Source organism: Alligator mississippiensis, chromosome 5 (genome assembly GCF_030867095.1).
Source record: "Alligator mississippiensis isolate rAllMis1 chromosome 5, rAllMis1, whole genome shotgun sequence".
NCBI classification, from domain to species: Eukaryota; Metazoa; Chordata; order Crocodylia; family Alligatoridae; genus Alligator; species Alligator mississippiensis.
Window position 1 is genome coordinate 72,999,672 of NC_081828.1, and position 25,735 is coordinate 73,025,406.

At 42.3% G+C, this 25,735-nt stretch overlaps 1 protein-coding gene across 5 annotated transcripts in view; it reads left to right on the forward strand.

Annotated features, from left to right (window-relative positions):
- The window catches only part of COL11A1 (collagen type XI alpha 1 chain), a 260,479-nt gene that overhangs the window by 11,536 nt on the left and 223,208 nt on the right, over positions 1-25,735 (forward strand). For all 5 annotated transcript variants that reach the window (XM_059728451.1, XM_059728453.1, XM_059728452.1 and 2 more), the window contains exon 2: positions 10,264-10,431. In XM_059728451.1, the coding sequence (XP_059584434.1) occupies positions 10,264-10,431 (168 nt within the window). The remainder of the gene's footprint in view (positions 1-10,263; positions 10,432-25,735) is intronic.

Genomic DNA, 25,735 nt, shown 5'->3' on the forward strand with positions numbered 1-25,735 from the left:
AAGCGCCTTCATTGAACACCTTCAAGATGAAACTGGATGCTTATCTTGCTGGGATCCTATGACCCCAGCTGACGTCCTGCCCTTTGGGTGGGGGGCTGGACTCGATGATCTTCTGAGGTCCCTTCCAGCCCTAATGTCTATGAAATCTATGAAATCTATGAAATCTTCATTTAAAAGATACTTTTCATCAGGGCGTCTGAGTCTTGTGCACAGTTTAGATTAAGATAATTTTCCACTTCTCCCTAAATAGGAACTATATTGTCTCAAGTTTTCTTACAGAACTGGAGGAGCCCAAAGGATAACCTACATTTTATTAGGTACTTAACGAGATTAATTTTTTTTTTAAATGGTTCAGTCTCAGAGCAATTTCTGACAGAAATGAATTCAGGAATGAATTCCAGAGCCTGCATTTTGCAACCACAATCATTTTATTGTCAGCCCTGGAAAATTCTACCTTGAGGACTGATGTCTGAAGTCTTCCTTCTGAATGCAGATAAGGTGACGGGCAGAGAAGTGATCTCTGAAATAATTCTGTCGTAGAATATTTAGTACTACTGTCTTTGAAATGGTTGATTTAAACGATTTGATATGCCATGGTGGAAGAAAAAATAAATGTAATATGCAATGTTGATCCAAAATGGGAACAGCCATATCTTGCTCTCATTGGCCTTGTCTACACGTGCTTTTATGCATGCCTAAACTGTATGTGCATTTTTCTAATGCACATTAAGGTCTACAGGTGCACACACTAAGGCGCATTAACGCTGTGTGCAGACCAACTTGGGACTAAAGTTAGTCCCAATTCAATTGACATACACAGCGTTAATGCGCCTTAGTGCATCTACACATGTGTTAAGGCACTTAAGCTATTTGTGCCTAAATTTGATACCTGTAGATATCAGATTTAGGTGCAAATAGCCTAAAATTGCCATTTTTAAGGTGCATTAAGGGTGCACACATGTAGACCCATGTCCTTAATGCACCTTAAAAATGGCTAATGCACCTTAAATTGACCCATTGAAGCTTTTCAAGGTGTCTTCAGATATTGCAAAATCCACAAAGGAGAAAAACGAACTCAAGATTGTGGGGCCTAAGAATAATTACCTCTCACTACCACCTTCAATGAACAATCAAAGCTGCCTCACAGCTTTGTTTGGTCCACTCAGAATTATCAGTTGAATGAGCAGTGCCTCCGTCCAGATATACTGAGGGTCAATGGTGGAATTAATAGGATTAATGTGAACATCTGACCTTTTGTCCATTGGCCTTAGGTCAGTACCGGTCATGAAGACTAAATGCCAAATCTAGATCTGAAACATAGTTGCCTGGGAACCAGATTACTGGAGAATATTAGCTGCTAATGGAGCACTGTAAGCAGCTTCTCATTGAGCTTCCTGGGGAAAGGATGGTTAGAGACTGATTGATAACTGAGAAAAAAGGCATTTTTGAACAGGGACTGGACAACTGCACACTATGCTCAAGTGAAAGGCAGTTTTTTTTCCCCGAGGTATAAAGTGTGTGATAAACACACATCACCTGATTAGAACAATGAGCCCTAGAACTTCAACTGATGTAAATCAGTGTGGCATAGTTTGCTTGGTAAAAATCAAACCCCATTAATGAATATAGATAAATGGTAGAATAATGAATTTCTGTTTTAAGCAAACCTTACCCGGTTGCTATTTTGACATCAGTTTCTTTTGATACTATTCCCACAAAGGGGTGTGAAAATACTGTTGAAACTAATGACTGGTATTCTTCTGTCAGTCAGAGTGTGGGTAAATGTATTTCCTCCTATGATGGAAACCCCCCTGGAAGCTGCATCCTTATTCTATGGTGGTTCAACCACCTGCACAGAGGAAATGAGCTTCTGCATAGCTCTGTGTGTTTATTAGGAACGAGGGGGGGACCTTTTGGAACAGGCGGAGCCTGTACAGGAGAGGTGATCTCCACCTGAACTGAAACGGTACCGAACTGCTGGCTTGTAACATTAAAAAGGTGCTAGAACAACTTTTCAACTAAAAAGTGGCATAAATCCAACAGGTGTGGAATGGCACACAGTTCAGACTGACACACCCTATAGTGGTAAAACCATAAACAGTGGGAATAAGAAATATGGATGGAGTACTAGGGTGAAACATAGAGAGAAGACCAGTATGAACAAATAGATTTATTGATTAAAAGGTCTCACACAAGTATCCAATCTGGCAACAATAAAAAGTGTAAGTGATTTTATACTAATGCCAGAAGTTTAAGATCCAAGATGGGAAAAATTGAATGCTTAGCAGTAAATAATGATATTGATATAATAGGTATCTCAGAAACATGGTGGAATAAGGAAAATTAATGATATGCTGCAATACCTGGATACTAATTGTACAGGAATGACAGAACAGGTCCTACCAGTGGGGAAGTGGGACTCTACATCAAAGACTGCATCAAATTAAATAGGGTGGATTTTTGAACTGACAAGATAGGCACCATAGAATCTCTGTGAATAGAAATTTCTGTGTTTTAATCAACAAGTACATCTGAGGATATACTGTCAACCCTCAGACCAGGTTGGCATCAGTGAACAAAAAATACAAAGGGAGTTGAGAGAGACTGCAAAAACTGAAAATACCGTAATAATGGGTGACTTCAAATATCCACAATTAAACTGGGGCAATCTTATGTAAGGCTAGGATACAGAGACCACATTTATTGATGTTATAAAAGACTGCTTTCTGGAGCAGTTAGTACTGAAAAACTTAAAGGGCAAAGGTCATTTTGACTTAGCCGTTCAGGCCCTATTTTGCCCACCCCTGAGGTAGAGGGTAACTGAGTCACTCTGCAATAGCGGATCCAATGCAATTGGGTTTGTCATCCATGTAGGAAGAGAGATGAGAAAAAAAATCTACCACAGTTGCCTTTTTAAAAGGGAGACTACACCAGAATGAGGAAGCATATTACCCAGAAGTTAAAAGGGTACAGTAAAAAGGTAAAGAACCTATAAGCAGGATTGGAGCTGCTTAAGAATACCATATTGGAGTCACAGAGCAAATGCATACCACAAATAAAAAGAAAATTAAAAAAAGAAAGAAAATGGAACCAAAAGAAAGCTAGCCTGGTTTAATGGCAAAGTTATGGAGGGCATGTTCCCTTCCTTCCCCCAAAAGCTGTGTTGACAGTATGACAGCTTAGGAGGAATGAGCTACTTTAGTTAACACTGGGCACATCTACACGAGACACATTGCTCAAGATTAGAGCTAATTACTGCATTGTGTTGCCATCTACACATGCAGATGCTTACTGCACAGTAATTGGCTCTAATTGTGAGTAAATTTGCTACCTGAAAATAAAAGTAGCAAATTAACTCTCAATTACTTACTGTGCAGTAGTACACATGCAGATACCTGACCAGGAGCACATTTGCTCCTGGTTAGCCGGGCAGCAAGGGGTGAGAGATTGCTCCCTGCCTACAAGAGCTGCCTGCTGCTGGGGTGAGCTCTGCCATCAGAGCCCGAGTAGAGACAATATCCCCCTGCCCCAGCAGCAGGCTATTAGAGCAAGAGGGGGCTCCCAGCCTCCACTCTGTGATTGTGTGGCCAGGGCTGGGAGATCCTTATCTCCCAAGCGCTACAGTTGCAGGCCTAGCCTAGGAGATCCTTCTCTCCTAGCACCAGCTCTGTGGTCGTGGGGCCAGCACTGGGAGATTCTTCTTCAGCACTGGGAGAGAGGCTACCATGGAAGTCAGGCAGGGAAATGATCTCCTAACCCGGGCCCCATGACTGAAGAGATCAGGCTGGGGGATAAAGATCTTCCATCCCTGGCCATGCCATTGTGATTTTAAATGTGGGGAGGGGGCCTGGGAGCTTCCTGCTACCCAGGCAGAGTAACATTGTTCCTGCCCAGGCTGTGATGGAGGAGTTCACCTCGGCAGCACCCAGCTCCTGAGGGCTGTCTGCTGGCTCTGTGTTCCCTGCCAACCCCTGTGCTACCACCTAGGGGGAGCCTAGAGTTCCCCCTGGCTGCTGCAGGAGGTTGGTGTAGGGTCAGTGGGGGTGGGAGCAGATTGCTGCCATTAGCAGCAAATCTGCTCTTGCATATTTTCACATGTAGACATGTGCGTGGGAAAGTTTACTCTAGACTAATTTACTCTAGAGTAAACTGCTCCCAGATTAGTTGCACATGTAGACACCCTAACTGACTCTAGGCTTTATATTAAGCAGGAAAGAGGTGAGGGAATGGACTCTTGGATTTGCATCAAAAGAATGTTGCATATTTATGGTGATATCAAACAATACCTATTATGAGCTATAATGTTCCACCCTTACCACACTGATTACTCAATTCAAGGGAGACTCCCACTTCAATCACTGTTACTGCTTACAGAGTAAGGTACTATGCAATCTATATCACAATATAAGAACCTGCTTCTAAATGAGAATGGCATTGGTAGTGTTGTAGTATTAATGATATAATACAAGCCACATACTTAAAGAAGTTGATGAAGGCAATGTGTCTTTCACTTGTGAATAAAGGGATCAAAGTGTGGTCCAAGACTGGAATCATGATTCCTTTCTTTAGTCACTTTTCAAAAATAATTACATTTAATTTCTAAATAAAATGTACTGGTTATTAATCTACAAGATCTAATAAGTCACTGTAGTATTTTGGGAAAAAAGGGTGTCTGTACACTCACTATAATTACAGTGCATCAGAGCAGTCTGCTGGAGCATGGTAATTACTGCACTCCAGCAACCTCTCACATCCCATGTATCAACCTCCCATGTCAAATGAGCTTTAATTCAGGTGTCCCTACCACCATTTTGAAGTGTGGGGATGCTGATATTTGAGACGATGTGGCGCTTTTATTAGAGCTGCTCTAGGAACTGCTCTAATTAAAGCATGCCTCCACCCTCACTCATAGAGCACATGTAAAAGTGCCCCAAAAGTCTAGGGCTGAAAATAAAACACTTTTACTAAATCCTTTTGTGCCATTGTTTTTTTCAGTTTTCGGTCTATAGGTGTTTGTTTCTCTAGTGTAGGACAAGCCTAAAAAGCAAGAGATAATCAAACATGCTTCAAATATTAAATTCAGTATGGACTACTGTGGACCAAATTCTGTTCTTACTTACACTGGTGTAAATTTGAAGAGCTTCACCAAAATAAGTGGGGTTATTTCAAAATTCTGTTAATACCCAAGAGCAGTTTTTAACCCTGTAAATTTAAATATTTGAAATATAAAAAAACTTTTTACTATAAAGATACTATTCTTTAAGAACATTTTGTTCCTTAGCTTCTCTTTTTGGGACATTGAACATCTATATTATGCCTAACATCATCACTTTGAAGCAAATCAAGAGGCAGTTTGATTTTCATGTACATTTCAAAACTGTTTTTGACTCTCTCCTTAAAAAGAAGCCCTTAAGCTTCCATGTCATCCCAGAAAACTCCAAAGCACAAAACTCTTTTTCTAGTTTCAGCTGTGCAACACTTACTAGCATACACAGAGGACGAGAACTAGGGTCTCTCAGCAATATCCTGCTCCTGAGAGGTGCAGATGTGCAGCAGAGATCTTAACAATGATGTTTAGTGGGATGAAGAATCCCTGTGTATAGGTTCTCCATTGCCGAGCACCCAGCAAATGGAAACCTGCTTTTTCAATTCAGTTTAGGATTTAGGAGGATTCCACGTTGTAACAAAGGGTTGACCTTTGATCTAGTGGGGCATCTTTGGATTCTAATCTGATTCTCATCTGTTTGTCTGTGGTTCTTTAGTCCAAGTAGGGGTTCATTGTGGCCATAAAATTCTGTGTGAAATGGATCCATTTGCAGAATCTAAGACTTCTTCTGCCAATGCACTATGACAAACAAGCAACCACATTTTAAGACTTGCCATCTTAATTCTTGTGTGTACAATTAATTTTGTCTCAAAAGAGGGACATATGCCCATTCTATACATATGAAGAGTCATTTGTACATGTACGCTTAGTAGCTGCTTTCTCCCCCACCCCTTTCCATTCCCATCCCCAAGGACCAAATCCTGTATACTACTACTTCATGCACTCAGTGGCATGATGTGATTTAACAGCTATTTGTTTTGGGTTTTTTTTCCCCTAGGAGATGTTTCAAACACAACTCTACTATTGCAGTGAAACCTTTATCATTTCATTATTATCTAGGGCAGAAGTGCTTAACCCCTGACCCACAGCCAGATCTGACCCTAACACTATCATCCAGCCCATGGGGTTCCCTACGCATCCATGGAGAGCCCTGTGAGCTAGATCGGGTGCCCAGAGCAGCGTGGAGCCCCGTGCCCTGATCCCAGTTCCTGGGGCTGGGCAAGGGTGTTGTAGGGACCCAGAGGCTGATCTCAGTGCATGGGAGTGATGTGGGGCCCAGGAGACTGAATCTGATGCATAGAGGTGGTAGGGAGCCCCAGGACCTGATCCTAGCCTGATCTGGGCAAGCAGGGTTCAATCCAGACCAGTCCTGTGCCATTCATCTGGCCCATGGGGCTGAAATGTCAAGCACCACTGATCTAGGAAAATAGTACCTGAATACTACTGTGCTGAATAAAAGACCCTTTAAGAAAGGTTTTTGTAAGATAACCCTAGTAATGATGTAATAGAAAGCAACGTAACGATGGAATTAGTCGAAAGTGATCAGAGTGCCAACTTGGATGAGCATCAGGGTCTCTGACTTCACCATGAGGTCAAGGGCTGAATGGTAGTTTTGTGCCCACAAGAGAAAATGTCCTTAGAATGACACACTTCAAAGTTTAACACATTTCATTGTGGGTTGTGGAAAACTTCCTTTTTTCATTGTGGTGCATCACCTTCTCTTAAAGTTGCTTTTGTAATCAGTTGTTTTGTCATTTCCATGATGCCAATCAAAGTGATGGTCAACCAAAAATGTTTCACAGATCAGAGGAAGTTCCTTTGTTGTTTGGGGTCCTTTTTTTATACAAAACATGCATAATGATTGGAGATGCTCAGATACTTGTTTTGAATAAAATACCCTTTTCAATCTGAAATCATTGTGAACAAGCTTTACTAGATTTTTCTATGGAAATTATTTGACTAAGTGTCTGGAAACACATTTTAACCTGTGGGCTGCTTGCAAAGTATGAATTGTGTCTATTCATAGTTTGTAAATGACCATTTAGAACATTGTTATGTTTCTTTATTGGAACTTTGTAAGCAGCAGAACAATAAATTATGAATAACAAATTATCTTGTTTTGAGGGGAACATTATTAATATTTCAAGTGTCATAAGTGGATGGTTCAATGAATATATATCACCTATCACCTTCTTAAAGTACAGGCCAGCACTTGCAAAGTTTGGGCCTATACTTTTAGTCTCTGTGAATTTGATTATTCAATTCTGAAACAATTTTTTAGGAATGTTTAAATAAAATTATTAGAAACTTCCAGGTAGATGTAATCAGTTTATAGGAGGAGTATTTTGTAGGATTCTTTCAGAATGTACTTGCTTGTGATAAATATTCAGGACTTCATTTGATGCAGAATGGAAATATTAGTGGCTGAGTTAGTTAAAAAAAAAACATCTTGTAGAAGCTCACTTATAATGTTTGCTGAAAATACATTTCCAGATGGAAGCATAAATTCTATTAAGGAGACCTTGGAAAAGTTTTTGTTTAGAAAGTCCATTTTTGGAGTAATGCAAGGTTGGGTTTTACCACAGACTTCAATGCTTTTGATTATGTATCTGCATGCTGGCAGTGCAATAGACTGACTAGGTTGAAGGATTTCAGTTTAAGTTTGTTCACATGTGTTAGTGATAGAGAATATATAACAATGATTTATGAAATGCTAAGAAGTAGTAAAATGAGAACTGAAGACACACAATTGCTCTAGACATTTAAAAACAGTGGCTAGAGCTGTGCAAATAGTGGGAAAATCTATTTTGGTTATTCTAATGAGAATTTCATTCTGTCTGTGTTTTCAAACTTTTATTTTCTCTGGGCAATCATTCACTCAAATAGAAGAATATTTGCAAATAGTGATTTTCAGGCTTGTAATTACATAAATGACCTGAGGAAATGAATGGTCAATAGAGAGCAAATGAATAAAAATTGCCATCTGTTGACACTTCATGAACAGGAACATTTTCAGCAGTTACATTTCTGTTGAAATTTGGTTTGCTCAGCTTTTACAGTGGAAAGTCATTTAATCTGAAAACACAGTCTTTTAAAAAAGGAGGAATAGATTTGCTACTGCAAAGATTGGTCTCAGAGTTAAAATGATCATTAAAAAGATCTGTTTCCAGGACTTTTTTCAGTTGAGTGATTCAAGTCTCATGAAGAGTGCCAGATTCCCTGTCCTACTTTCACCTAGAAAGATTCAGCAGGGGCAGTGTAATGTAAGGGACTTCACCCCACTTCCTCTACTGCAGGAAAAATAGTTCATTCTTTGCCATTCAATACTTGGCCCTACTGTGATAGTAAGTGGGAGTGCCAAAGAGTGAAGATTGCAAGAGTGGTTTTTGTTATGTTGACACTTGCCTAGGATCTGGATTTAGATTCTAAAATAATTTCATGTGAGCCAGCTGTCACAGAACAATTACAACCTAGGTTTGATTTATGAATGTATTTAAGTTTTAAGACCAGGGTGTCAAACTAATTTGGCCTATGATCCAGATATGAATTTGGCCAGAAGACCTGTAAGCAGTAGTGAGAACATTTATCACTGGCTTTGGAGCCACTGTGTTGGTGCAGCTCTGGAAGCTGGGCAGTTAAATGCAACTGTCACATGCTCTCCCCTTTCCCGCTGCTGCTGATTTTAGTTGTGAGTGGAAGTTAAAAACTGTCAATTTAGCATCAGGCCAGAGCGGGAGGAGGCTGAATGGTAGCAGTGTTAACTGTTGGGGTTCAGGAGCTGCATTGACACAGTGGCTCCAGCAGCTCAAGCAACAAGACCTGTGGGCTGAATCCAGCCTGCAGGGGTGGGTTGGCCAGTCCACTAGAAGCCTCACTGGCCAGATGACTTGCCTCTATGGGCCAGATATGGCTGACAAATTTGCCTTCCTTATTTTAGATTATGTAGCATGTAAGGTCTTTGAGGCAGGTATTGTTGTCTTGCTCTGTGTACAGTGTGCGACACACTGGGCTCCTGGCCCCTTATAGGTCTCCTATGCACTTTTGCAACACAGTAATAAATGAGCATTCGGACCTTTACCTAGAAATGATTAAAGGCTTTACTTATGAAGTCCTTTTCCTGACCTATCTGGCATGGTTTCCACATGTTTGACAACAGCGAAGATGTTTTCCCTGTCATCTTGGAATGCCTGATACAAAATCTGAAATCAGTATTTCATCATTTTCATACCTGTGAAGTAATTATCAACAGCAATAGTTTCAGAAGGATTAATGACAGAATTTGAGGTGGTAGAGCAGGCTGTTGGAGCAAGAGGTCATGTACCTACCAGGTGCTGAATCAGCTCTAGAAGAGTAAAAAAGTTAACAAAGAAAGAATATCCTTGCTTTTTTAAGAGCCAGACACTTACCACAGGACATCTTTCAGCCAAAATCCCAAGTAAAGATCTGAAATATGGATCAGTCCAGCCAAATTCCAGGGGGAAAAAAATCTACTTAATCAGTTGACCGCCTCTAGCCTTCTTTCTGGAGGTAACTCCTCCTGATTCTTACTGTTGGACTAAAACCCCAGCACATCTCTTTTCTAGTGTGGTCAGGAGGACAATGGCTCCATCCATGTAAATCTATCCAGACAGCACAGACAGTTAGACAGATCTGGGGTGAAATTAACTCCTTCACTTCCGATCTCTGGATAGGAGTCTGCACATTTGGTCCCAGGTGGTCAGAACATGTTTCAGTGCTATAGGTCAGAGAAAATCATGTTTGGTAGCTGAGTATGGATGACATACATGAAAAGCTCTTTAAAACAATTCCATGTATGAAAATTAATTTCTTATGGGAATGTGTGTTGTGACTGCCACTCTCTTAGGTTTTGCTATATTGATGGAATAATAGATCTCAATAATGCATGATTGAGCTGATAAAAAATATGATCTTAACTATCCGACAAAGGAAATAATGAGTTCCTACTTATTTGATGAGAAAAAAAAAATTTCCTAGTCTAGGAACTGCCTGCAATAAATCAAAATATGATATCACTATTGCTATGCTTAAATGAAGTGCAGGCATTTTGCAATGAAATTAATTTGCTTTTTAAAGACTGCTGAATTAAAGTGGAAATGTGAATAACTTTCTGTTGTACTTTTCCCCTACTTTTTCAGCTGAACCAGTTGATGTGCTAAAAGCATTAGAATTTCACAATTCACCAGAAGGAGTATCGAGAACAGCAGGATTTTGCACAAATAGAAGGGATTCAAAAGGATCAGATGTCGCTTACAGAGTTTCAAAAAATGCACAACTCAGTGCCCCAACAAAGCAACTGTACCCAGGTGAGTTTATCGCTTGAGTTCCCTAATGTATTTTCTTATTGTCTGTGTTCTTCTGCTGGCTAAAGGACAAAATACAGCCCTTACCCATTTTCATTAATTACTGTAGCACCATAAGTTTCCTCTCCCTCCAACTCAAGCACAAAAGCAGGCAGCAGATAGTAAAAAAAATATATATATTAAATGTCCTGGACCTAGATCTCTTCTCATGCTGGTTTCATATCCCTATGACTTCACCAACTGCAGTGGAGTTACTGCTGTTTTATTCTGGTATTCAGACATTAATGGGAGCAACATGTATATTGTTCTCAGACCAACCCCTGACATAATTTTACCTGGTTTTCTCATAGTTCTGTCAAAGAGAATCTTAAAACATTTGGTGGTAGATCCAAAATCTAGAGGGCATTGGAAAGTTTCTTACTGCAGTCCCAGGACTGGTCCATTTAAAACGATACTTCTTGGAGTGATGTTGGCATGGTAGAAATGCAGATTGTGGTTAGATGTTGCAAAACCATTCCCAGAAACACCATCTGTTTGGCATTACTTTAGATTGTCTGGGCATTCTGGGGACTGTGCATGGTTAGTTGTGGGTAGCAGGTAATGTGATTCCATCCTGTCTGATTTTCTCTAAAATGAAATAAGCACACTTTGGGAAAAGATTCTTTGTAGGATGAAAAAAGTGACTTTCATGCTTCCATTTTCCTGACACTCTTTTTCACATGATTGAACAGGTTTAGTTAACACTAATAAAAATCTATGTACCCCACTCCCCAATCCAAAGCTCTCAAATTTTCATGTCTTGACATGCTGAGTAACTTTGCTTGTGACTACACAGATTAGACACAGGCAAAGAAAAAATACTCACCATTTGCCTGTTAAGGTAGCAGACACATAGTCAACATCTGGACATTTATAAAAAAAGACAAGCATTTGTTATTGTAAAGCAGGGGTGCTCAACCTCCAGCTCATGGGCCAGATCTGGTCCATGGAGATCCCCATGGGTTGTAAAAAAATTGGCAGCTGGGGAGTGGGGAAGGTCTGTGTGTCGCTATCCAGCCTTGTCCATACGGTTGCCAACTATGAACTCTGTTTCATCACATGACATAATGCCGTAGCATAGACTTTGTCCAGAAGGCAAATGCACATTACCATTACTTGTAAAAAATGACTGGACTATTGTATAGATTGGATTAAACATTTAACTTTTATGTTAATGAATTCCCTATCATTTATCTCCTGTGTGACTCTCAGCAGTCTCTAGGAGATTTATATCTAAGTCCTGTAAACTTCAGGGCAATCCTACAGGGCTGGCAACCCTGCTTGCCTGGACCATTGCTGCACAGTGGCATCAGGCCTGAGCTGCTCCCTGCCTGCTTCACACATCTAGATAGAGCTACTCCACCTTACTCACCCAACCCTGGGCTGCTCTCCACCACCCTCTAGCATGTCTGGATTAGGACCATTCCATCCCACTGCCCCCAATCCTCAACGGTCCAAATCAGGGTTGCTCTGTTCCACCTTGCCCTGCATGTCCAGATCAGAGCTGGGCTGCCGCCCCACCCTCTCCCTTCACATCAGGATTGGGGTTTCTCTACCCCATGCATCTGGGTTGGGACTGGGCTGCTCCCCATCCCTGCCACCCAGAAGATGCATCAGGGTTGGGCCACCTAGCAGATGGATCTGATATTCCCCATCCAGCCTTCAGGGCAAAAAGTTTGGGCACCACTATTTTTAAGTGATACTGTGCTCTGAGTAACAGGCTGATTTCTAAATAGGAACCCCCTAATAAGCCATTCATGCTTATCTTGAATTTTTCACTTAAAGTAAATCACTCAAATTCTACTAAATTTCTTTCTTTTGCTATATTCTCCTAGCTAAAATGAATAGTTACACTGAAGTCAATGGAGCTATGTCCAGCAGCCAATATAACCCACTGAGGGTATGGACAAACGTGATTTAAAAGGGGAGGGGGAACTGCTACTCAGAACAGTGCAGAAGCTGTTATTTTGTAACTGTGACAGTTGCATGATCATGTAGCAGTGCAAGTTAGCTAACTTGTGCTAACTTTTGACACCGAATGAAACAAAAATTGCACCTACAGAGGTGACTGATGCATCACAGCAGCTTACATGGGTGTCTTTTGATGTCTACAGTTGCCATGTCTGTGTACACCCTGAGTATCATACCCTGCAAATAGTCCTATTGAAAGCAGTAGGTCTAAACATAAATTGAAAAAAAAATCCATTATTATATTGAAAACACTGAACAATATAACTGATACAGCCACCATATTAATCAATGCCTTCTTTGTGTTGGTATTACAATGTCTTTCATAGATACAGAGTAGGAACTACAGGTACAGCAGAACTGCCATTCATCCTATTCATATAGTTGGATATTGGATTGTTGGCCTATAAATACTCTTTGCCCAGAACAAGCACCTTCTGCCAAAGCAGCCTGAAAGTCCAGACATTCCCTTAGGGAAGAAGTTCCTGTGTTAACTTGCAGTTATTTATGAATGACACTGCAAAATAACTAGGAGATTTGGCAACTAAAGTGGTAACTCCTCATTTTGGTCTTGAATGTCAGAGCAAATATGTTTATTATGTTACTTTTTGACACCTAAACTTTAAGTTGCCTTTGGCAGCTTTTATGTATGTTTTACTTTTTAACATCTGTATGTTAAAAAGCTTCTGAATTAGAACAGAGCTGGATTCAGCTATTGAATTTCCCATTTCAGGTATGCAAGAGAAAAATGTCCATAGAAAAAAAAAACCCATGACATTTTATATAGAAAAAATGTCATGAGGCCCATTTTTTTTTAAAGGACCTGGGAAGAAAGTTAATTTAAATCTTCAAGGGTCAGTGAGCCTTCTTATTCTGGAAGATTCAGGAGGTATCCAATAGATATAGAATCCTTTCCATCCCACAAAAAAGGAGAAGAAAAAAATCCCTCTTTGGCTTTTAAAGGAACTGTAGGCCTGATACTAAATGTATCAAGGCATCTAACTCCCATTTTCCATAACAGAAAAAAGTTTCAAGAAGATATTCCAAAAGGACTGAGACATGACTAGGCCACTAGGATACAGTTTAGCGAAGCAGGACAACATACCGCAGTATTGCTTCTATTCACTTTGACAACACTTTCACAAGTAATCAGGAAGCTAGAGCACTTTTATTTACTTTGGTTCCAAGAATGGCAACGAAGCTAAAATGTTTAAGATTACTGGAAAAGATCACTAGTGATCACTGAATGTTGTGGCAGAAGTGAAGTGACTTTTTCCAGTTTACCCACCTGTAAAGCTCAGTAAAATATTAACTTATTTCCTAAGTATATTAAAGCGTGCTTAACTAATTAATCAATGTTTGGAGAGATTCAAGTTCATTGTCTACAGGCCCTCATACAAACTTGGAGTTTCATTTACGTAAGTACTTCTATTCCTGTCATACCTCCTTGTGACAACCTACTAGCTGTCTTTTCTGACATTTGCAAAGAATGACAACCCGTTGGTTGTCATTTGCCTAATGACTTTTGCTTAATGACAATGATTTGCCTAATGACTTCGCTGTAAAAATTGTTGAACTCAGCAAGTCTATTTTTAATGTGCTTAAATAAAATAGGTTATAGGAAGAAATATAAAAATATTTTATACTTAGTTTCAGTTTTTAGCTAGAAAATGCTTAATTTGCATTTTCAAATTTTATAGATTGTAAGGCTGGAAAGGACCTTGGAAGATCATCAGGTCCAGCCCTGCCTGCACTAGGCAGGAAATACAGCTGGGGGTCAGATGACCCCAGCAAGATGACCATCCAGTCTTCTCTTGAAGATTTCCAGGGTAGGTGATTGCACCACCTCTGGAGGGAGCTTATTCCACAGTCTGGACACCCTAACTGTGAAGAAGTTTTTCCTAATGTTGAACCAGAAATGGTCTTTCAGGTATTTGTGGCCATTAATCCTGTTTTTCCCCAAGGGTGCACTGGTGAACAATTGTTTGCTGACCTATTGATGTATTCCCCTGATGTAACAGTAAGCTGCTGCCAAGTCCTGTCTCAGCCTTCTCTTTTTTTTTCAGGTTCATCCTTCAGCCTTTCCTCTTATGACTTGCTGTGCAAGTCTCTGATCATACGGGTGGCTCTTCTCTGGACTCTCTCAAGCTTTTTCATGTCCTTGTTAAAGTGTGGTGCCCAGAACTGGACGCAGTATTCCAGCTCTGGTCTCATCAATGCTGAGTAAAGTGGAAAAATCACTTCCTTGATTTTGCTGGAGATGCATTGATTGATGCATGCCAGAGCATTATTTTTCTCTGCTGGCTACAGCATCACACTGCCATCTCATACTCATACTGTGGTCTATTATTACCCCTAGGCGCCTTTCATTCATGGTGCTAGTCAATTTGTCACCGCAAAACCTGTAGGTGTGTAGGGGATTGTTCATCCCCAGGTGGAGCACTTTACATTTCTCAATGCTGAATTTTCTCTGATTCCGATCCACCCAACTTGGTGTCATCTACGTGTCATCTGCCCAACTTGGTGTCATCCGCCCAACTTGGTGTCATCTAAGAACTTGGCCAGTGAGCTCTTCATCCCCACATCCAAATCATTGATAAAGATGTTGAAAAGCAGTGAACCAAGCAGAACCCCTGAGGAATACCACTGGCCACTTCCCACCAGGATGATGCAGATCTGTTCATTAGAACTTTCTGGGTCCTACCCCGCATCCAGCTTCCTACCCACCTAACTGTCACACAGTTAAGCCTGCAATCCTCCAATTTTCTCATGAGGACATCATGGGATACCAGATAAAAGGCCTTTTGGTAGTTAAGGTGTACAGTGTCAACCTCCTCTCTCTTATCCAGGTGGTGAGTTACCTGGCCATAGAAGAAAATGAGGTTGGTAAGACAAGACCTGCCCATGACGAAGCCATGCTGGCTGTCATTCAGGATCCTACCTTCTGCAAGCTTATCGCACTTAGACTCCTTAATGATTTTTTTCCAGGATTTTCCCTGGGATAGAAGTTAGGTTAATTTTCTTACAGTTACCTAAGTCCTTTTTCCTCCCCTTCTTGGAGATGGGCACAACATTGGCCATCTTCCAGTCCTCAGGGATCTCTCCAGAGCACCACGAGTTTTGGAAAAGTTTAGCCAGAGGTTTCGCAATTACTTCAGCCAGCACCTTCAGCACTCTCAGATGAAGTCCATCCGGTCCTGCTAACTTATATATGACTATTTTTTTTTTTTAATTGATCATGCACCAGTTCTACAGCAATAGAAGGAAGGCAGTCATTCCTACTATGCCCATTCTGTACCCTACCTGGCATGATTTTCTCCTTGGCTCAGTGAAATACCGAAGCAAAGTAGTCATTCAGGAGTTCAGCTTTCTCCTGAAAACAGTTTGATAACATTGATATTTTTTCCCTTCTTTTCCATTTTAAATATGTTGGAGGCAATTTTCTTATCACTTGCAACTTACATATGAGAGCAAATACATGAGGATATCCTAATACAGATTTTTTTGTAAAAAATACAGATACCACAAAACTGCTGAACTGAAGGAAAAAATATTACTTACTTTTTGTGACCCCCGCATGAAGCATCCACTATTGATAAATGCACATGCCTCGACTACATGAATTAGTGCCACCTGCCTTAAGAATTTCCAACATATTTTTCAGATTAACAGTTCAGATAAGGCAGGTGTTCAGTTCCTTTCAAATTATCCATTTGGCCAGCCTTCATCCCAATCACCTTTCCTCTTTTGCTTTTTTTTCCTTTTGCCATCCTCTCTTTCTCTTAACATTATGAAAGTGTATTGTATATTGTAATTTAACCTGAAAACTAACAGTTTTATTTTATTCTTGAAAATAATTTGGGTTTGATCACAAATTATTTTTATACAAAGCTCACCAAATCCAGTGTAATGCTTTCTTTATTGACTTGAATGGCACTTTAAGAATAAGGTCCTAAATGAAAATCCAAACCATCCTGGATTCATATTATATTTTAGAAACCTTGCACTAACAAATTAAGGTGGTTTAATTTATACAGTGCCTAGTATTATCACAACCAGTATAATAAATGCAACGTGAAGCATTCCTGATGTTAGTATATAACACGGGAAGTACTTTCAAAACAGACTGTAAAGGAATATAAGGCTAAAACAAAGTAGCACCTACTCCATCCTTAAAGAACCTTTATGCTAGTATTATTAGTAACACCTTTTTAAGATCATGCAAACAGCTAGGCTTTTAAAAAGCTTGAAAATCCAGAATGTGAAAAGTCAAAAAACTCAAAGTTATAAATATCAGCCTAATGCCAGATTCTATATATTGTATATACTATCATTTGCCCTAATACCCAATGACAATATGGTAAGGTTTACATTTAACAAAGAAGAAAAGGTACAAAGTATTAAAAGCATGCAAAGTAGCTGAATTAATGTCACAAGAGCCCAGGTTCCTTAATTGTATAACTTATCATTATAAGACTTTATAATTTTTAACATTATAAATGGTAATGCTTTATACAATTTATAACTTTATATAATTTAAAATGATTATATACAATCATACCTGGTTGTTCCTCTTTTAGCTAAGTCCACGAGCCAGCCTTCCCCTTTTCTTACCTCAAACTAAACAGAATAACAAAACATCAACAAAATTCCCCTCTGCCTCATCTATCCATGGTAAGGGCTTCACCACAGTGCTGCACCATTGCCTTTCTTCTCATTTCCCTCCTCCCCAACATCAACTCTCTGGGAACTTTTAACTTGCTCTAGGGCCAGGCAATCATCCTTGTCAGCTGTCCTAGTGCTCTTAGGCAGGCAGGCAGGCTATGACCCTCTAACATCCTGCAGTTGGGCTCCAGCCCCTGAGCCATGCACCTTGTTACATACCGCCTCCGCCCCCCCCCAGGAATGGAGCCTATGATACATTCTTCCATGTTTTAATTCTCCCCCTCCCACCCCCCTCGCCCTTCCCTTGGAAGAAGAACTTTGCATTTGCATGTACAGTCTCAGGGTGGTGCTGTAATGAAAAATCAAAAGGCTGCAGGGACGAATACCATCTTGTCAAACTGGGGTTGGCCTTCCACATAGCATTAAGCCCCGTTAAAGGGGCATAGTCAGTGACCAGAAGAATTCAGGCTCCTAGAAGGTAATAATAGAGGGCCTAAACTGCCCATTTAATTGCTAGAGAATCCTTTTCTATCATAGTATATTTTTGCTCCCAGGGAGGAGCTCCCTGCTGAGATATAGGATGGTGTGTTCTCCATCTTTAAACTCCTGGGAGAGAACAGCCCCCAAGCCTTGCTCCAATGGATCCATCTGTAATATGAATTTCTTTGTTAAGTGCAGGCTGCATAGGACCAACACGCTCCCTAGTAGCCATTTTACTATACCAAATGCTACCTCACACTTAGATGACCACTGGATCCTTTGATGTGATCCCTTCAGTTAGTGGGGTCATGATGGCAGCAAATTGTGGAATGAATTACCAATAGTAGCTTGTTAACCCTAGACATAACTTCACCTATTTGGTTGCTGACACGAGATTCCATCAAGGCCTTTACTTTGTCCATTAGTGACCTGATCTTGCCATTGTTCAGTATATATCCTAGATATCTAGTTTCCATGCATCCCAGGTGATATTTAGTAGGGGTTGCCATGAAGTCAATTGCTTGTCTTGATCATAGCACTTTTCTCACCTGCTAGAGGTGTTCCACCCACATGTTGGTAAATATCCATTGCCCAGATAAAAATACATTGTCCAGATAGGCAGCCACATATACCTGGTGTGGGTGAAATATTTTATCTACTAGACTGGAAGGTTACAGGGGCTCTGTGGAGACCAAAAATTAGAGTTCAAAAGGGTAGAGTCCCCTGGGTGTTGCAAAGACTGTGATTTCTTGGAACACTGGGTCCAGAGATATTTGCCAATACCTTTTTGTTAAATCCAGTGTGCTTATGTAGTTTGCATTGCCTATTATTTCCATCATTTCATTTATTCTGGGCATAGGATATGCATCACACTTCAAAACTGCATTGACTTTATGGAAATCGATAGAAAACTGGACAGTGTTACTAGGTTTTGGCACCAAAAAAATTGGGCATCTCCATTCACTGGCAGATTTCTCAGTCACCCCTAGGTCCAGCTTCTTTTTAATCTCCTGTTTTACCATTTCCCTTAGCTGTGCTGGAATTCTTGAGTAACCCTTCTGAATTACAAAGCCCAGCTTGAATATTATCTGGTGTTCGATCAACATAGTTGGGGTCAAAGTCTCCCCCAGGATGAAGCCAGCCATAAGATCTGGTGAGGGATCTAGAATACCCAGACCAGCTCCAAGCAAACATGTACAGACCATACAGGCTTCTCAGGCCCTCCAGGACTTTAACAGGTTGATGTGATGTATCTGTGAACCCTACCATTTGCCTACTAGGCAGACTTCATAATTTAACTTGTCTACTTTCAGCAGGACCTCAAAAGGGCATTGCCACTTAGCAACTTACTCTTGGGGAGAGGGGAGAAGTAGTAACACTCTATCCCCTGACTGATAAATGTGGAGATGGGCAGTTTTATTACACCTTTGTTGCAGCCCTGAGGTTTTTTTTCCTTTTGCAAAGGGACCGACCTGGTCTAATCTTTTCTGTAGCTTCAGGACATATTGGACTATGTTCTGTGGTGTTCTTGACCCCTGGGCTTTATAGGATTCTTGTAAGAGATTTAGCATGCACCAGGGCTGCCTCCCATACAATAATTCAAAGGGTCAAAAGACTGTGGAGGATTGTGGAACCTTTCAATGGCAAGCAATATTTATAGTAATAACTGGTTGCAATTCTAAGGCTTTTCCAGGACAAATTAGACAAATTTTCTCAACATCCCCTTCAGTTTCCAGTTAAATCTTTCAACTAATCCATCTGTTTGGGGATGGTACACTGACGTTGTTTCCAAAATGGACCTTCAGTAAACACAAAACTTCTTACAGTAATTCGACATGAAGACCATTCCCTAATCAGTCAAAACCTCTGAGAGAATGTCCATCTGAGAAAATATCTGTATTGATTCAGAGGCCACAGTTATGCTAAAGCCAAGTGGATTGCCACAGCCTCGGGATAGTGGATGGCATAGTTGACAAAGATCAGGATGAACTTGAACCCTCTTGAGCTGAGTTCCAGTGGTCCCACCAAGTCCACTCTGATCTACTCAAAGGGTAAGCCAAGCAATAGAGTAGGTACCAGTGGGAGGCAGGGGATGACCAGCTGGCATTCAGGGCAGTATGCACAATAATCCTTGATTTCTTAGTATACACCAGGCCAGAAAACCCTTGTCAGCAATGTATCCTGGATCTTTTCCATAGTACATCATGGGCTAGTTTCAAAACCCGGTGCAGTACTGCTTCAGCACTAATAGTTGGAACTGCCAGGTCTCTGTGGCCTTGTCTTTGCTTATTCTCATCATGAGGACCCCCTGTAATGCAAAATGTGGGTCCTGGGCTGTTATGCTTTCATCTCCTATAACTCCATTGGTCTGATCCATTCAGCCATAAAGAGGGGCATATACTGGGTCCTCCATTTGATCACAAGTTAATTCTAGGCCTCTCCCCACCTGATCCAGTCCACCCAGAGCTTCTGGGGGATCTTGACTCCTTGAATTCCCTGGAGGGTAGTCCAGATTTCATTGAACCCCAATCCCTTTTCCTGAGCATTTCCTTTGGCTTGAGCGGGCATGCTGCCTGACCCACTGCTGCTCTCAGCATGATCTGGGTTGAGATCCAAACAGTTCAGGGTTTGAAAGTGGAAACATTTCCCCCAGCTCTGGCTCAGTGGAATTGGGGTCAGCCTGGCTTCTATCGACTTTTTAAGCTAATCGCATTAATTTGGCCATTGAGCCCCAGTCTCATCCCACTGCCACTGGGTAAGTGAAATGGCTGCCCATTGCAGCTGTCATGTTAACTTCCTGTGCCCTGATGGTCAAGCTCCGCTCTGTTATGGGTATGGTTAGGTATCTTCATGAATACATGACACATAAATATATTCATTTACTGGGATGTCTGCTGGATTCAGAAATCATTCATGGGCAAAGGTCTGGCTAGAGGCCAAGTTGATGACCCCTACAAAACAGAAATCCCCAACCTGAACCACATATCCCTTCTGGTCCGGGCTGTCCTGCCATGCCTCTGAGACAGAAGCAAGGGTATACCTAGAGTCCACCTGAGGGCAGTCCCATATTGATGGCTCTTCTCCCTGCACTGGACATGAGTCGCCAGAGCAACTGTTCCTCCTCCTGGGCTGTGGGGATGCCCCAGGTGGTTTTCTTTTCTGCAGGAACCACTCAAGGGTTCTACCTCCTCCTCCAAGACTCCAGCCAAGGGAAATGTCTCTACAAGAGGCCTTTCTAGAGATCCTGCCTGTTTCCTCCTTAGTCCTGGGACCTGCTGCTGGCTTTCCAAGGGATCCAGACAGTCTTGATCCACCCCCATAAAGTTCTCCACTTTCCAAGTGGCTTCTGTCAAGCTAGTCATCCATTGGCAATACACCCACCTCCAGGCTCCTGCTGGGAGGATGGTGAACTACTCTAGTGTTACTAGTTCCACTATTTCTGCAGCTGACTTGTGAGTCAGGGTTTAGTCAGTGGCTACATAAGACATTTAGTTTCTGAGCCATGGATTGAGGCCATGCCTTTGGGTCCCAAGTCTCCAGTCAAAACTTGCAGTGGTAAGCCTCCTCTGTGAGACCCAGCTAGTCTAGTATGACAGCTTTAAGAGTCTTATAATCCTGGGCTGCATCTGTTCCCAGGGCCCAGTAAACAACCTGTGGCTCTTCAGTTAACAGATGGGATACCCTCACAGCCCATGCTTCCTGTGGACACTTATAGGCTTCTACTGCCTGCTCAAAAGTTGTGAGAAAGGCCTCTGGATCATCTGCAGGTCTCGTCTTGGTTGAGTACTCCATTCTCTATTCTCTGCGAACCAGGTGACTCGCCAATTTGGGTGGGAGTCCATCTTGACTCCAAATGCTGCTTCAGGAACTCCTGCTGTTGCTGCTGCTGCTCCCCCTGGAATTGTTGCTGCTGGAGTTGGAGCTGCTGAAATAGCTGCTGTTGTTGCTGCTGCATCCCTGCCAGCCATTTTAGCAGGGATCCTGTCTCCATTGCTGGAGTTTAACTTAGAATGTCTGCATTCTCCACCACGTGTATCATACACCATGTGTATGATACACCTATGTGTATCATAGGTACTGGGGAAAACATGGCAACACTGGAAATCAGGTCACAATGGTATCACTAAATGTGGGGTGAATGATTTATTTGAATGTAAATTTATGTGCTCAAGCAGCAAGATGGTTCTCATACACTTGGGAAGGCTATCGATTAAGAATGAGGCATGAGAGTCAGTCAACTATTTTCATCTTTTACCTCCTCAGTTGGCTAACTGAGAGAAAGAGCAGCCCCTCTGTCAGGTGCACGTGCATACGCACACTCAAACACTTTGAGGCACAAGGAAGGCCTATTAGGAATAGCCCTATCATATCTGGCCCATCCTCATTCCACCTGCTGAAGAAGTGGCTATCCTCAGCTGGTCTAACCAAACTTCCCAACAGCTGAAAGGAAGTGTGGGGGGGGGGGAGGGGGAATTTATTAATTTCACTGGAATAGGAATAGGTCAACTGTGAGCATAGACCTCTAGAATGTTGGCACGAATTAATTCCTGAGTCATCTGCATTATACGGAGTGGAATAACTTGTTGAAATTCCAAAGATTAACATGTAGTACCATTTGCTATAACATGTCAATGGATAAGTCAAATTCGTGGATCACACTAAGATGTGTGGAGAAGTGAGCACAATAGAAGGGAGGGAAAGGCTACAACTAGATCTGGACAGGTTACAGGGGTGGGAGGATGAGAATAGGATGGGATTCAATATTAACAAGTGAAAAGTACTGCACCTAGGGAGGAAGAACCAGCATCATACCTACAGGCTGGGGAACTCCCTTCTCATCAGCACAGAGGCAGAAAAGGATCTTGGAGTCATTATTGATTCCAAGATGAACATGGGCCGCCAATGTGAGGACGCAGTCAGGAAAGCTAACCGCACCTGGTCATGCATCCACAGATGCATCATGAGCAGGTCCAAGGAGGTGATCCTCCCCCTCTATGTGACATAGGTTAGGCTGCAGTTGGAGTACTGCGTCCATTTCTGGGTGCCGCACTTCAGGAGGGATGTGGACAACATTGAGAGGGTCCAGAGGAGGGCCACTTGCATGGTCAGGGGGCAGCAGGGTAGGCCCTATGAGGGGAGGCTACGGGACCTGAACCTGTTCAGCCTCCACAAGAGAAGGCTGAGAAGGGATCTGATGGCCACCTATAAACTTACCAAGGGGGACCAGTAGGGAATGGGGGAGTCCCTGTTCCCCCAAGCACTACCAGGAGTAACTAGGAATAATGGTCACAAATTGACTGGGAGTAGGTTCAGGCTAGACATCAGGAAGCACTACTTCACAGTCAGGGAGGCTCGGATCTGGAACCAACTTCCAAGGGAAGTGGTGCTCTCTCCTAGCCTGAGGATCTTCAAAAGGAGGCTAGGTAATTACCTAGGTGGGGTCATTTGACCCCAGCATCCTTTCCTGCCCATAGCAGGGGGTCAGACTTGATGATCTGCTCAGGTCCCTTCCGACCCTACCTACTATGAAACTATGAAGTCCCAAGTTAACATATCTCAAAACCCTTCTTGGAATGAATTACAACATTCCTTGTTGTTTTCCACACTGACAATAATCAAATATTACTTTGGCGAGTTTCTTTTCCATGAAACAAATAAAAGATTAATATAATCAATGACCAGTAATTAGAACCTATACATGGAAAATTATAAATTTGTTATAATTTTCTGTATATAGAATTGAATTATTGGGGGGTTATCTTAGATTTCCCTCCATTGCTGCAGTTGGGAAAGCAGCAGCAGAGGGGCAAGCAACAGGGAAAGCAGCAGTGGGGTAGGTGGCTTGACCCCCTCCCCTCATTCCCTCAGCCTGCACACCCATCATTTGTGCCCCCTGCTGCCTGCACCCTCCAGCACCTGCCCTTTGGTGTGTGCACCCTGCCTGTCACTTGCCTTCCCCCACAGTGCCTGCAGTCTTTGGCATCTTCCTCCCTGCCATCTCTCCTGCCCCCCTCCAGTGCCTCTCCACCAGCCTCCCATTTTCCCTGCTACTTGTCTTTTTGATGTCTGACCCTCTGTCTCCTGTACCTCCCCCCCCCCCCACCTAGGACCTGGCTCTCCTACCACCAGCCCCCTTCTGCCATTTGCTGCACTTTCCCCTCTGCCCCCCACATTGCTGCTTACTTTATGTGGTGGCTCTGGCTCTAGCTCTTGCCCTAGCTAGGCAGCAGTGGACCCAGCTCTGGCTCCAAGTTTGGCACTGGCTCCTGGCCAGGTCAAGGCCAGAGTTAGATCTGGGGCCAGAACCACAGCAGCTGGCCTGCTATGTGCAGTCTCCCCTGCACTATTGTCTTCCTCCTCTACTATGTGGTCACTCCTATGCTCCCTCCTGCATTGTATGGTTCCCCTCATACTCTTTTATAGTACTGTAAAGTCTCTCCTGTGCTCCCCCACCAAGCACTCCCTACACTGTTTCACAAGCCAGGTTGAACCATCCTGGCTACAGGCAGGTGACTGTAGTAGTGGCAGCAGCTCTGGCCCCAGCCCTGGTATTTGAACCCAAGATAAGGCTCCCCCTGACCTTCCCCCGCCCCCCCCCCCCCAATGTTCAATGAGGAAAAATACATCAACTTAGATTTGAGTAAATACAGTATCTTAGGCACAATTCAGGATTTCCTATAGTGGAAGAAAGAATCCCCTTATTGTATTTGAGTGCCTTTTAATAACATTAGCAACATACTTTGGCTCTAAGCACGAAGTTTGTAGGGAACTTAATCCAAGTGAGGCCACATTGTGTCAACCGGGGCTTCCTATTGTGGGACTGGAATTTTACATTGCATTTGTTTTTATGCCTAATACTCATAGAATCATAGACAATTAGGGTAGGAAGGGACTGCAGGAGGTCATCTAGTCCAACCCCCTGCTCCAAGCAGGACCATCCCCAACTTGATCATTCCAGCCTGGGTTTTGTCAACTTGAGAGTCCACCACTTCTCTAGGTAACCGATTCCAGTGCTTCATCACCTCCTAGTGAGAATTTTTTTTCCTAGTATACAACCTAAACTTCCCTTGCTGCAACTTGAGACTATAGCTCCTTGTTCTGCCATCTGCCACCACTAAGAACAGTCTAGCTCCATCCTGTTTAGAGCCACCTTTCAGGTAGTTAAAGACTACTATCAAATCCCCCCTCAGTCTTCTCTTCTGCGGACTAAATAAGCCCAGTTCCTGCTGCCTTTCCTCATAAGTCATGCCACAGCCCCCTAACCATTTTTGCTGCCCTCCATTGGACTTTCCTCAACTTGTCTATATCCTTTCTATAGTTGCAAGGCCCAAAACTAGATACATTACTCGAGATGTGGCCTCACCATTACAGAATAGAAGGGAATAATCACTTCCCTCAATCTGCTGGCAACACTCCTACTAATGCAGCCCAGTATACTGTTAGCCTTCTTCTCAACAAGGGCACACTGTTTGTTTATATCCATCTTATTGTGCACTGTAACTTCCAGGTCCTTTTCTGCAGATCTTCTGCCTAGCCAGTGGTCCCAAGCCTATAGCGATGCATGGGATTGTTCCATCCTAAGTGCAGGACTTTGTACTTGTCCTTGTTGAACCTCAAGAGATTTCTTTTGACCCAATCTTCCAATTTGTCCAGGTCACTTTGAATTCTAGCCTTACCCTCCAGTGTTTCTACTGGACCCCCCAGCTTGGTGTCATCCATGAACTTGCTTAGGGTGCAATCCATCCCATCTTCCAGATCGTTAATGAAGATATTGAACAAAACGAGTCACAGGACCGACACCTGGGGCACTCTACTTGATACCAGCTGCCATTGATCACTACCCTCTGAGCTTGAAGCTCCAGCCAGCTTTCTATTCACCTTATAGTCTATTAATCCAACCCATACTTCCTTAGCTTGTTTGCAAGAATAATGTGAGAGACTGTATCAAAAGCCTTGCTAAAGTCAAGTTATATCATGTCTACTGCTTTCCCCACATCCACAGTCAGTCATCTAATCCGGTTAGTCCAACATGGCTAGCCCTTGGTGAATTTAACATGGTGACTAGCCCTTGGTGATAGCAATCCAGTTAGTCCAACATGACTAGCCCTTGGTAAATTCATGTTGACTGTTCCTGACCACTTCCTTCTCCTCCAAG